Genomic DNA, 13,070 nt, shown 5'->3' with positions numbered 1-13,070 from the left:
CTTACCAACGTTCACTCTAGTCTACCGGCCTGTCTTCTTGTGTTTAGGGTGACCTGACGCAGAGTGTGGAGGTGTCTTGTAACGCTTGGGCGTTCTCCTCCTGGCACATAAACCGAAACAATCAGAACCAGCCGCTCATGGAGTCGTAAGATGGCTGCCGTCATATCCGCTGTCTCGATCGGTATCTGCTCCGCCTCCACATCCTTGTTTACCCATAACATGCTTCGGATCGGCCACCGACCCTCTCTCCAAACCGTGGGGACCATCTTAACCCATCTAGGATGCCCCATAGGGACCGTTAGTAGCTTGCCGTCCTTTTGGTGTGCCTGGGGCTCTTGGATCGCTATTGCTGCGTAATCCTGAAGTTGCCTATCGTTCATGAGGCTCTCGTGTACCGTATCCTGCTTTCTCACATTCAGTTGAATCAACTGCAACGACTTACTCATGCCGCCTGGGGTGAAGTTTCAGGCAATTTCTACTGAATGACTCATGCGGACCGCTGCAGAGGACGCACTTTGGTATCTGCGCCTGGCACTCACTGTGATGGTGGCCCACGGTGGCGCACCTTGCACATACTCGAGTCTTGCTGCACGAGAAAGCCTTGTGACCGAGCTCTTGGCAGTTATAGCATTGTTCCGGTCCAGTGGTCTGCTCAAATACACTCGTGTATGCCGATTCACCTGCGACGAGAAAGTAGTGTTCCTGCAGTAGTCTCTTGGCGTCGCTGCTCTTAGTGAGGTACACCACCATGGATCCATATGACTTGGGGTTGACCTTTCGGCTCAGCCAGGCTACCTTGGCAATCTGGACTTCATTCTCCTGGTTTAAGGTTTCTATTGCTCCGGGGAGGATGTTAAACGCCTGGTCAAAGACGGCCATACGATTCATGCTATCAACTTTGATAGGATATAGTTGATCTCGAAGGACTCTTGCACCTGGAGCTTTCCTGGTTTCGAGGATGGTCTTGATCTTTTGTACTTCTTCTTCGTTCCTACCTATAATCCTAAGGCGATTAGCCTTCCGTCCATCTCTGGTCACTGCGACGCATCGCCAGCGAGGTTGGTCACTCGACTGTCGCATCTCCTGCTCCACGGTCTTACGAATCATTGATGGTGTAACGTCTCCAAGATGGTCTTCAGGAACTCTGGATGTGTCGACTGTGCAGAACACCGGTTCTGGAGTTGCCGATCGGGCTACAGACGAAGATTGACTGGACATGCTGGTGGATGTCATCCTGGCTGCGTCTGCATACGATTGAACCGACGACCGTGGTGTTTCAGTCTTGTTCAGCATATCTAGCTGTAGTCGAGTCTGCTCCAGCTCGCCGCAAACCTGGGTGAGCTGGTCTCGGACTTGCGATAATTCTTGTGCCATCTGGGCCGTGGCCCTGGCGACTTCCTCGGCCATGCGATCACTGAGCTTGGTGAACTCGAGCTGAAATTCGGCCTTCATCGCTTCGATTTTCTTGTTCAAGTCCTGCTCCAGTAGTTGCTTCAAGCTATGGACTGCCTCGACCATACCACCAGCTGACTTGGGGGCAGCCTGCTTCCGAGCTCGGTTCTGTCCCAGAGCTCCCTCACTGGTCTCACCTTCCTCCTGCCATTCCATATCGCCATTTTGCTGCTCCATCTCCAATACCTTCGTCGTCCTGACCCTCTTCCGCTGGGGGCGATGATATCCCCCGCCTAAACCATCCGGGTCATCTCCCATGACGATGATGACGTCTGATGCGGGGTTCGCAACACCAGACATCCACCAAGGGCCTGAATCTCCGCCAGGCAGTCCTCAGGATTTTTGAAAGTGATAAATAGGATAAATAAAAGTTATTTTAAAAAGAAGATCGTTTTTTCTCGTGGCGGCCTCAAGTGGAATCCATATGAGTTCCCCCGAATATACAGTAATGAACCGGGTCTTAGATTCCCATCGCGATGGAATCGCGATGGAATACAGTCCCAGCCGAAATCAGAGGCCGCCCTGGCTTTCTATAAACAGTTTTTGAGCACGGATCATCTGTGGCTATTGTGGCTGGATCCAGTGCATCTAGGTTATGTTGATACTGTCATGGCATGCCCCACCTCGTAGTGGCGGCCATTATCAGTTTATAGTCATTTAAACATGACCGTTTATGACCGCAAGCCGGGCGTCCTGAATGAGCCCATCTCTTAACCCAGCATACTCGTTCGCATCGCTATGCTGACAACAGACGACAGAAAGCACAACTTCATCATCCTGCAGCAACAGACGCCAGAGTCGGTAGCCAGAGTCAATAGCCAGATAGCCAGGCCAATAAGCATTGGTTTGCTTCATGATCTCTGCTTTTACATGATGGAACCGCTTCCAAGGGTCGATTGCAATTCAGGATGCCCTTATCTTCTCAGTAGTTATGCATCCGTCCACTGCTCCACCTCTACCACAGATATCCCCAACACCAAGACTTTTCCTGATTGGCAACCTACGACAACTGTGCTTCCCGAAACAGCTACTTTTCCATTGCGACATTCAGGAGGCAGCCAGAGTAAGTCTTCCCCTGCCGCCGTGATCCAGGTGCCGTTTGTACAGGCGAGTATCGGGGCCTCCGAAGATTGCCGCAGCATAGCAGACCCTGCGTAAGATTGTGATCCACCTGTCAGAGCAAATACACCACGATCTGTGACAATGCCACGCTCGTCAGGTGTAAAGGATAGAACGTCGGCATAGCAATCTGATGGAACGATTTCTTCGCACTCGCCCGTCTCTGCGTTCCAAATCCGTATCGTCTTATCCCAAGAGGCCGATGCTACCTTTTTCGAGTCGTGCGAGAACACCACCGAACTGACCCAGTCGCTATGGCCCTCTAGCACTCGCTCGCATTCGCCCGTCTCTACACTCCAGATCCGTATCGTCTTATCATCCGAGCCCGATGCTAGCTTTTTCGAGTCGTACGAGAACGCCACCGAGATAACCCAGTCGCTATGACCTTCTAGCACTCGTTCACATACGCCCGTCTCTACACTCCAGATCCGTATTGTCTTGTCATCCGAGGCCGATGCCACCCTTTTCGAGTTATGCGAGAATGCCACCGACCTGACCCTCTCGCTATGACCCTCTAGCACTCGCTCGCACTCGCCCGTCTCTGCGTTCCAGATCCGTATCGTCTTATCGCCCGAGGCCGATGCTAGCTTTTTCGAGTCGTGTGAGAACACCACCGAACTGATCCAGTCGCTATGTCCCTCTAGAGTCAACAAGCATGCGTCCCAACTTTCTTGAACCTTGGGCAGATTGCTTATCCATCTTGGAATAGCTTGCTCAAATGTCTTTCTCACAACACTCTTCCCTGGTGCGAAAACCAGACAAGAATAAGCCTGCAGCGGTGCTTCGGCAACCACGGAAAAATTAGCTTGAAGGAATCGCACTGCGTCGGCTACAAAAATCGATAGGCTTGAATCTTCTTGTTTCTAACATGAGTCAGCAGGGTTCAAGATCCAGCATACAAAGAGCATACCTCCAGCCATCTTGCCAGTGACCTAAGTGAGTCGAGACATTCTTTGACTCGGCTCATCAAGCTTAGTGATTCCACCCAATGCAGGAAGTGTGTCGTCAGGAAATCGTGAACTTCATTGTTATCGTTTGACTGGGGATCACCTTCCATATGGTGATAAGCCCAGCTCAGGCAAGCATATTGGAGCTGTGGGGGTATGCGTTCCTCCAGCTCTGAACTATCCACTGCAGATCGGCGCGTCCCTGGGAAAGATAGGCCGCAAATGTTCTCTTGTAGGGCGCTATGCATGACGCGCAAACAGTGTTTTGCCAGGTTTCGGTGGGTGACTTTCTCATCCACCCAGAACTCCACCGTCTCTCGGTTTCCAGGATCCACAAGATAGTCTCGAAATGACAGGTGCAGCAGCCGCACAGGCATTGTTCGTTCGGGCGGGATACTCAACACCGAATGCAGTGCATCTAATCTTTCATCCACAACTTCAGGGAGGACATCAATCAATCGTGATAGTGCTGTTACAGATAGAGCACTCGCAAGGGTAACGATACTGCCAACAACCACTTTAAAGTCTTTGATGACCTCCTCTCTCTCTTCTTTTGGCAGTTCGGTGATTTGTGAGCGTAGTATCGGTGTGTAGGTTTGCTCGAGTTGGGACTCGTGACTTCTACTCCCATGATTCAAGACCATTTGCAATCGTGTTCGAGGGCTTCTACGTCGAGAATCACCGACAAACCGACAAACAGTCGCTGCAAAGATAAAGAGCGGTACAGCCATCTGCGCGAGACTTTGTACTGTCGGGCGACCTGGCCAATCCGGCGGCAGCTTCCTTTCATCGCCCACAGTCATGTTGAAATTATGCCGGATTTTCTTGAACTCATCGTTCAAAAAGACAATTATGTCGTGCTCGACAATTTGCGTTGGGATGTCGTGTAGAACTAAGTCTTGGTAGGAACCTTGAACCTCGTTGAACCCCAGTCGAATCGGAAGCTCTGGCCTGCTCGTCAAGAATACCCGGAGATGAGGGCGGAGAGTTTTTGCTTGCGAGAAAATGTTTATCAGCAACCTGATGTCAGCCTCTTGGTCACACTCGTCCAACGCGTCGATCACCATCACGACTGACGACGGGGCTATCGGCGTTGCCGCTACCTCAGATAGCGGTCCCTGGATGAGCTTTTCGAACTGCTCTTTCACGGACTTTCCCACAATGGCTGGGTTAGCGTCAAGAGCTTTCTTGATGAAGAATGCAACTCCTGGTATGCTGAAGGCCAGTTGGTGGGCTAGAGTCGACATCAGTTTGTTCAGGTTGCCTCTGTCTATCTCTCCTCTCTTGATGAAGAAGCTGGCACCGAGGTCACCCCGCTTAGATCGCGAATGTGCAAGGGTCCGTGCGATGGTCGACTTTCCCATCCCCGCCATGCCATTTAGCCAGAAGGTCGTCTTCGACTTGGGGTCGTCAATCCAGCGGTCTATTTCTTTGAGCAGCTCCTCACGAGTGTTAGGCAAGCATGTCGGGTTATGCTCATCGGCCTTAGAATCGAAAGAGGCACCGTGTGCGATCGGCAGTTGATGAAGGGTCGTTCGGTCATCGACGTTCTGGAGGATTACGCTAGATCGGATCCGCATCAGCTCAGCCATCGTTTCCCGAATTACTTCACTTACGTCTGATCGATATTCAATGCCAATGAGATATTCCCTCTGCAACGCTCAAGATTGTGTATCGTTCCCTCAACATCTTTACTTTCAAATGGCCATTTGAGCGCACGCATACCAAAACGGCTCATTGCCTTTCGACCAGTCGAAGGTCGGAGCCGTTGTTCAACCTTTCCCAGCGTTGAGTGGCCATCTTCGATCACAGAAACTAACTGTTGAGATGTTTTCAGCTCCTTCCCATGAGGCGTTTCGAGGAGAGCCTTGAGTTCATCGGCAGTGGCCTTAAAGGTAGCAACTTCTTTGCGGAGCCTTTCGATGTCATCCTTGGCGTTCTTTACCTCTCGAGAGTATTGCAAACACAAGGAAAGCACCTTGACAGACAACTCAACCACAGCAATGACGCTGGACGCGACGCCGAGCGCTTCCGCCATTGAATTCGATCACTGTATTCGCTCTCAAGTTCGTTGACGATAGCAATAACGGTCTGACCATCATGCGGGGTTGATGGGGCTCAATCCTCCTACCATACATAGTACACGTGACTTAAGCCAATCAGCAACGCTGCAGAAGCCATCGCAGGTAGTTAGTTACGTTGACCCGCCAGGAGCTTTAGATCGTCGGTGAGCACAAGAAAGGCATTTCAATACAACTACAATTCTAGGTTCTACGGGGAGGTTGGATAAGTTTAGAGCGAAGGAGCCTTCTAGAGTGACGCGTCTATCGTAAAAAATATGCGCTCGCCTAATCGTGGATAGCGATCTATCTTATCGATTGCTTATCGATAAAGGCGCTACTATGAAAAGCAAGGTCATTAATAGGAAGTGGAACTGCTATTAGCAATTTTTAGAAAGAAGGAGATGTCATGGGAGGGACAGAAAGATCGAAGGCTATGAGCCTGCATAGTCCAAATGGAACGCTCTGGCTAGCTGTAATCAGCTGTTACAGTACAATGCCTCAGTTGGGGCGCCAGTTTGGGTCAGCGACCAGGTCTTATTCTGGATGGGAAGGATTTAATGAAAGATGACAGTTGTCAAGGTAAATCCATAATCAGCCGCTGGTGAAATGACGACACGCGACCGAAATAGGTCATCAGCATTCTAGCGCAAGGTCACATTTGGCGTTCCGCGCTACGCACTTTAACAGCCACACTAGCCACAGCAAGGTCTGGGCTCAGAAACTTTCTGTAGAAAGCTGGGGCGGCCTCTGATTTCGGCCGGGACTGTAATTTCAGCCCCTTACATAAGTCAATAGTGACTAATGTAATCCCATTAACGATTACTCAGCAACGAGATGCTCCTCAAGATCTCAGTCTAGCTGATGATGTTAACCTGAATACGCCCGCTATAACTAGCTCTTGCGTTATACCGAGAAGACGCAGGGTGGCTCACAGAAATATAACCATAGATAGGTCGGATACATGGCGGAAGACTCCACTTGGGAATCCGAGGAAAAGTTGGCTAAGATGAGCCCAACAAGGTCAGAGCGGTTTCGAAAAGAATAATGGACTTTTACCGGAGGACAGAAGGGATATAGGGAGATGTGTTGTGCTCTATCGCGAATGATGTGGCTGTCCTTCCTGCTCTCGCTCTCCCTGATCATGGTTCCACCACGTACACCTCCACCACTGCACGTAGCAACCCTGGTTCACACTGCGTTTCATTCTAATCTTCCCCATGCTGCCATTGCTGAAGTTCAAGCCGGATCGGCCTAGCATGTATCTTCCTAGCCCGAAACGCTAACGCGCGGAGTGGTCCGATTGTATCGCTCTAGGGTAGGACATATTAATTTGTCAGCTTATAAGATCTAGTGCTCGACTCTGGGCGAGAGATAATCCCATATGGATGAGAATTGGCCTTTTATAGGACATAGTCAAATTCAATTTAGCTCTTTCAGCTAATAGGGGCAACCCAGTACCCAAACAAACCTGTCTAACACAATCTTCCTTCCAAACAATCGCGCCGTTGCCCCAATCAGAAAGCTGGGGAAAATGGCTCATGAAAACTCGCCAATTAGGATATAGGAGACAAAACCAGAGTGTCCTGAGAAAATAATCTCCAAAAACCGACAGGCTGTCAAATTAAAGATATTGTAGTGCCACATTGAGCCCCCTGCTGTATGTAATTTACTCACCAACTTTCCTCCACATCACCACGGTTCAAGATGGGATTCTATCGGCCGTTCATGATTCGCCACAAGCCGCTGCAAATTGCCATCGCCGCCACCTGTTTTCTCACTTTGGCCGGATTCCTACTTCGATTCCAAACTTGTCCTTCTTTATCCATTCCATGGAAAGGCACCGAGGTCATGGGCTTGACCAAAGCACCCCCACTGAAACCGCTTGTTAAGCCCGAAGGTGTGATTGTTAGCGGATTCGTCTTTTACGGTCGCAAGAGCAGGGTATCAAGCATGCGATGCTATTTAGAGGTCAGTACCTGAACAAGGCCCTAACTGGGGCCATGATTGCTAATGGGTTTTATGCAGCGAAACTTGGTCGATAATGGAGGTTGGCTCGACGAAGTCCTCTGGGTTGCCAACACCCAAAACGAGGGAGACCTCGATTACCTCGACGAAATAATTGCCAGTAACCCGGAGAAATACAAAAAGATTATCCCCGAGAAGCCCTTATCAACATATACATATTATAAGGCTTGGCAGCTCCTGGAGCGTGGCAAGTACTATGTCAAGATTGACGACGATATTGTATGTTTGCGTTGGCTCTGTTCTGGCTTACGCGGAGGATTACCTGCTACCTGTATTGCAATACATACTAATCCATTCTTCTTTAGCTCTGGATTGATGATAATGCTATCCCTAACCTTGTTACCCGAAAAATCGACTATCCGGAAGACTTCGTTGTCTCTGGTAATATCATCAACAATCCTCCATTAGGCTTCATGCACTTCCGAATAGGTGCACTGCACCCATACTTCCCCGAGTCCGAACAGCCAAGCCACGTTACCTACGGCGCCGACTATTGGAAACCCTCCCGACATGGCTTCTGGGATGGCCCGAAAAACTTCACCTTGGACATTGAGAAGCCTCCACCAGCGTGGCCGCAACACAGGTGGCTTAGAGTGCAAGATGATACGATGATATACCAAACTCCCATTAACAAGCTCAAGTATGAGGTCTGGGGTTCGAGCTACCAGGCATGGTCTATTGCTGCTCAGATGCATTATTCATTACTCGAGAATATTGAGAATAATGCGTTAGATCTATACAAGTTCGAAAAGCCGTGGACCATGTACGGAGACCGCATTAGGATTAATTTCATGTGCATCTATGCCGACGACATCCTGGATACCGATCCCGAGCACTGGCCTAAGGGTCGAGGCGATGAGGATATGATTGTTCTTGATCTTCCCAAGATGTTGCGACGCTGTAAGTTAGGCCCCAGCCGAGTTTTTACATCTTACTTAATTAATTAACATTAATTTTTCAGCTGTCGTAGTGCAGGGAGATGCTCTAGCCGCCCACTTCCAGTATGAGCATCAAGGAGGCCTAGGGGATACAGACCTCTTGAAAAGATATCTTGCTCTAGCGCAGGATAGATATTGCCTTAACGCGACCTTTACAGGGCTATAGACTACTATTATGTAGTCTTCGTGTGTTTATATTATCATCTGAGTTGATTTATCTATATATCTTAGGGAATTGTCAGGTATTGCATACAAGGCGTTACATTATCAGGTTTGCTTCAGAGGTTGTGTAATCCTGGGGCTTGTAGTTAAAGTGGTGCATGGCTAGATATCTTAGAAGTCACAAGCCTGGCTGGAAGATAAATTACTCCATGGTGTAACTTTTTCGATTGACGACTAACAGTTTTCACGCGCTAGTAGCCGAGTTCGAACACTACTGTCTTGATAAAATTACATACCCCTGTCCATACGTGAGCGAGTAGGCAAGGCATTAACCAAAGTATCAATTCTTGATTTCAAGATAATTCAACGTTAATTGATTAAGTGCTCTATTCGCTCGCATAATCTGTTGAACGAAGGGCTGAATGTTAGACTTTCAGCATTTTAACGCAAGTTCATCATCCGTTTCCCCCGGGGATATATGTTGAATCAGGGATGCTATGTACTCAGTCACTTCTAATGACTCATCAAGATCAGTTTGTATACACTGGCCACCGAGTGGATAGGTCGATGGAAATTTATTGCAAGATGGCATCACTCCTCACAATGAAGAGGCCTTTCCGAAGCGCAGATTATACTTAGCAGATGTCGTGTTGTGCTGCTGGTTATCCGTCACATCCAGAAAAGCAGTTGATTACATAACTGGTGGCTACGGCAAGGAGTGTTTGGGCGTATGAAGAGCTCATATCTCATATGCTAGTCAAAATTTCCTTCCATACCCTAGGCTCACTATTGCACTTCTCCTAGTGACAGTTTGGCAAGGTCAAAGTAGCGCGAAGAGGGACAACTCTGAACTTTAACCTAGGAGTTTCGTTATTTTGAAGGTGAATCGTAGATATGCCACCCGATATTCACCTTTATCGACGGAAAGGACGAGGTTTCATTACGCAAGCTTGTGACTCGTCCACCGGTCTTTGACTAGGTACCCTGTGATGACAGAGTTGAAATCATAAACCATATACTTTGAAACCTCCCTTGAAGTCGCCATATCCTGATAGGTTCGGCAGGATCCACATTTTACCATCCACCTGGTGGCAAAGTGAGCTTGCCTTCATGTACCGTGGCGAAGATAACTTACCATCTTGATGCCTTGAAGGCTGTTACGCACCGTCCGGGAAGCTTCCAATCTAAAAACATTGTCTTGCCCGGTTTTCTCTGCACTATGTTGCGAGCTGCACAAGCCATCGCATCGCACCAGGGAGAGTCCCGTGGAGCGAATGCTTTTGACATGGTCTAAAAAACGAGCGGATACCGATGCCTCTGTAGATAGATGCTGAACAATTGCTTTAAGGATGCTGATGCCGCTCTTGGCCCAGGCATTGTTATCTGACCCCAATGACTGATGCTTGCTTTGGAATATGGCCTTAGTCTCATAGTTAAGGCATGGTATGAAAGCATTCTTGAGATACTTGAGTGACAATGCGACGCTTATTGCATTCTTGGCTAAGATTATGGAGTGTTTGTTGCTTTCGAGGCCGGTCAACAGGCAGTGGATCGATTTTGTGCGACAGGCTATGTATGACTCAGCTCGCAATAGCGATCTAAGAGACAGCAATAAAAATTCATTGAAGCTCCAGCACTCCCCGGAACAAATAGCCGCCATCCTGTATGCCGTTATTGAAGGACCTTTTCTTCCAGTAGAGGCCTTCTCAAATTCTTGTTTTAATCTTACACAGGAGCCCCTCTTCCTCTCACTTCGCCTCGAGCATGCTTATCTCTTCTACTTGGTTGGGTTAGGTGAAGCAGGGACAAATTTATGTACCTCAGGTTGTTTGTAGGGGAGCAACTTGTCGGCGTTAGGCTATCAGGTACTGGTGGCTCAGGGATTGAGAGAAGAGAGCGGATACGTGATAGATGTTTCAAAGTCACACTCCAGATCATATCAAGCGTGGCACATGAATTACCGGCCAGATCCTAACGTAGACTCAGCATAGAACCTTTGAGGTATGCTGCTCCAGACTCATACATTCGTATCAAAGTATCGAACTCGGAGTGACACCACCAAACCACCCACTATCGCATACACAGCTTCTGAACACAGAGGATGGTTCAAATTCCAAGGTCCTTCTTCAAAGCGGGCAGAACTGTGCCGTCATTCCACTTCCAGATCAAACCACTGTTATGTCCAGCAAAGGCAGCCCCGGTCCAGTAAGTATTGAGATAGCCCTCGAGCTCGAGAAGATCAGTATAGAAGCCTTTTGCAATGTCTTCACCGGTTACATGAAGATCGTAAGGAACATGGTTGGAGATATAAGGAAAAGTAACTCTCTTCGCCGCGTCGGTGGATACAGCACCCACTCGCGCCAGTGTAGTAAGCTCCTTACGAATAAGACTTTTACTATCAGCTACAGTGTATTCGGTATTGTCGAAGGCAACTCCGAGAAGGAATTGATTCGGAGAACCAGAAGACAGGTAGGCGTTGCTTCCAGGAATCATCGGAGTCTTGGCAGGAGTCATGATACCGACGTTCTGGAGGCTCACATCGAGACCAGGGATATCAGCAACGCCTGCAACATAGCCGAAAGCAGAAAATTTGGAGAACAACTTTCGCTCCATCTCGGAGAGATCAAAAGCCTTCATGTTCTCGATCGTCTGGGGAATAGCGACCACGAGCTTCTTCGCCTTGATGGTGAAACTCTCTCGCTTCTGTCGAATGGTCACGATAACACCTTGCTTATTTCGCTGAACTCTGACGACATCTGAACTCAGATAGATATCATTTCCAAGCACAGCAGAAGCAGCCTTGTAGATGCTTCGAGTATCCCCTGACGCGGCGACGAGGAATTCGCTAGAAACAGCCTGCAAAAGCCCCGGTCCAAACTTCCTAATACCGTAAAGAGTAGGAATGGTGGTAATGTTGCCAGGGTACCAGTTTAGCTGACTGATGAGAGGAAGAATGGCGCTGAAGTTGTTCTGCTGGGCAAATTGTCCGAAAGGCAGAAGCAACTCTTCGGGCAGAGGGTCGGGAACCCGATAACCTTGGTCGATCCAGGGATATTTGCTCAGAACATTTTGAGAATAGGTCTGCATTGCTGCAGCCATGGCCTTTTTAGTGGCAGCAGCCTCTGCTTCATCCTGGGCAGGGACTGGAACACCCAGAGTAAAGTCGTACATCTTAGTTGAAGGAGTCGCCTTGAAGGGGTTGTGTTTTGCTACAGCAACTCCAAGACGCGCTAAGTACTTTTGCACAGTGTTGGTGTTTTCAAAAAGTACAACACCAATATTGGCAGGGATCTTTGTCTTGGGGTTGATGTATGTCTCGGCATGCCCTCCGATCTGATCTTTCTTCTCAATCACGGCAACCGCGGCGCCTGCATCTTTGAGATTGACTGCCGCATGTATGCCGGATGAGCCACCACCGATAACAGCTACGTCGACATGGACATTTTTGGTTATAGCTACAACGCATACCGGAGATAGGCAGGAAGCCAAGGCAAAGAGATTGTTATAGAACTTCATGGTCAAAGATTGACGAAGAATAAAATATGTTCCTTGGCAAGACCTTTTCGGAATGGCACCTTAGCTTATTTTGTACTGCCAGAATCGGGCGTATGCCACCGACTTGAACGGGTCAGAGTGTTAATTATTACGGGGATCAAGGTACTGGATTGAAGTCTGCTGTTACGTTTACCTGCAGCTTTGTCCACTTATCATTAGTGGTTCACAAGGGCTCCAATTCATAACCTTCGGGCCGCCTCACCCTGTGAAAAGGGTAAGATTATCTCCGTATCAGAACCTTTTGGCTCGTATTTATCACTGTTTTGAAGTTGGTTACATGAATAGGCATTCAGTCTCATGGTGCCACTCAAGAAATACTCGCAGGTACATGAGTCGGCCATAGAACCCAGCATACTTCACGACTCACCAGCCCTAGCCATGAGCATGCACGAACTATGCATCGCTTCATGGCAATTCCATTCAAGCGGTAAATGCGGAGATTTGCGCGAAGGCCCCTGAAACCTTGCTGCAGAATTTTCGGAGCTACTTAATCTTGGCTTGCTGGCGTCGTTTTCCTCCCACCGCCGACCAAATCCTTCTCATTGGCTCGGGATCACAAACCTTATCTATGAACTAGGCATCTTTGTCCTTGTTGGTGTTGTTGTTCCCTTTGAAAAACGCTCTCAAGCTTTTGATATTGATCCTAGATAGCTACAATACTTTGCTCTTCACATGTTCCAATCTTCAAGTTATGCAAGTTGGCGTCAAGACACCATAATAACGTTCTGGGCCTGTGATATCTTGTCTATTAGGTCGCCGTCTCCTCTGGAAGGGTTCAAGCAGAAACTGCGCTCCGGGCTTTTGGATGA

General features: G+C 48.6%; 3 protein-coding genes across 3 annotated transcripts; 1 reads left to right on the top strand and 2 right to left on the bottom strand.

Moving 5' to 3' along the window:
* Positions 1-212: 212 nt before the first annotated feature.
* On the bottom strand, positions 213-5,890 carry FOXG_17337 (uncharacterized protein). Its single transcript, XM_018397342.1, has 3 exons — positions 5,135-5,890; positions 3,482-5,081; positions 213-3,434 (listed from the first exon to the last, which is right to left on the bottom strand). The coding sequence occupies exons 1-3, from the start codon at positions 5,554-5,556 to the stop codon at positions 2,382-2,384; spliced, it is 3,075 nt and encodes a 1,024-aa protein (XP_018258314.1). The 5' UTR covers positions 5,557-5,890; the 3' UTR covers positions 213-2,381.
* A 424-nt stretch (positions 5,891-6,314) lies between these two features.
* Positions 6,315-8,964, top strand: FOXG_17335 (uncharacterized protein). The gene is made up of 4 exons (XM_018397341.1): positions 6,315-7,549; positions 7,607-7,825; positions 7,912-8,506; positions 8,568-8,964. Exons 1-4 carry the CDS (start codon positions 7,286-7,288, stop codon positions 8,708-8,710), a joined length of 1,221 nt encoding a protein of 406 aa, XP_018258313.1. The 5' UTR covers positions 6,315-7,285; the 3' UTR covers positions 8,711-8,964.
* Positions 8,965-10,171: 1,207 nt separating this feature from the next.
* Positions 10,172-12,342, bottom strand: FOXG_17334 (uncharacterized protein). Its single transcript, XM_018397340.1, has one exon. It carries the CDS (start codon positions 12,220-12,222, stop codon positions 10,813-10,815), a length of 1,410 nt encoding a protein of 469 aa, XP_018258312.1. The 5' UTR covers positions 12,223-12,342; the 3' UTR covers positions 10,172-10,812.
* Positions 12,343-13,070: the final 728 nt, after the last annotated feature.

This window comes from Fusarium oxysporum, chromosome 3 (assembly GCF_000149955.1).
Source record: "Fusarium oxysporum f. sp. lycopersici 4287 chromosome 3, whole genome shotgun sequence".
NCBI classification, from domain to species: domain Eukaryota; kingdom Fungi; phylum Ascomycota; class Sordariomycetes; order Hypocreales; family Nectriaceae; genus Fusarium; species Fusarium oxysporum.
This window is presented reverse-complemented; position numbering and strand designations above follow the sequence as displayed.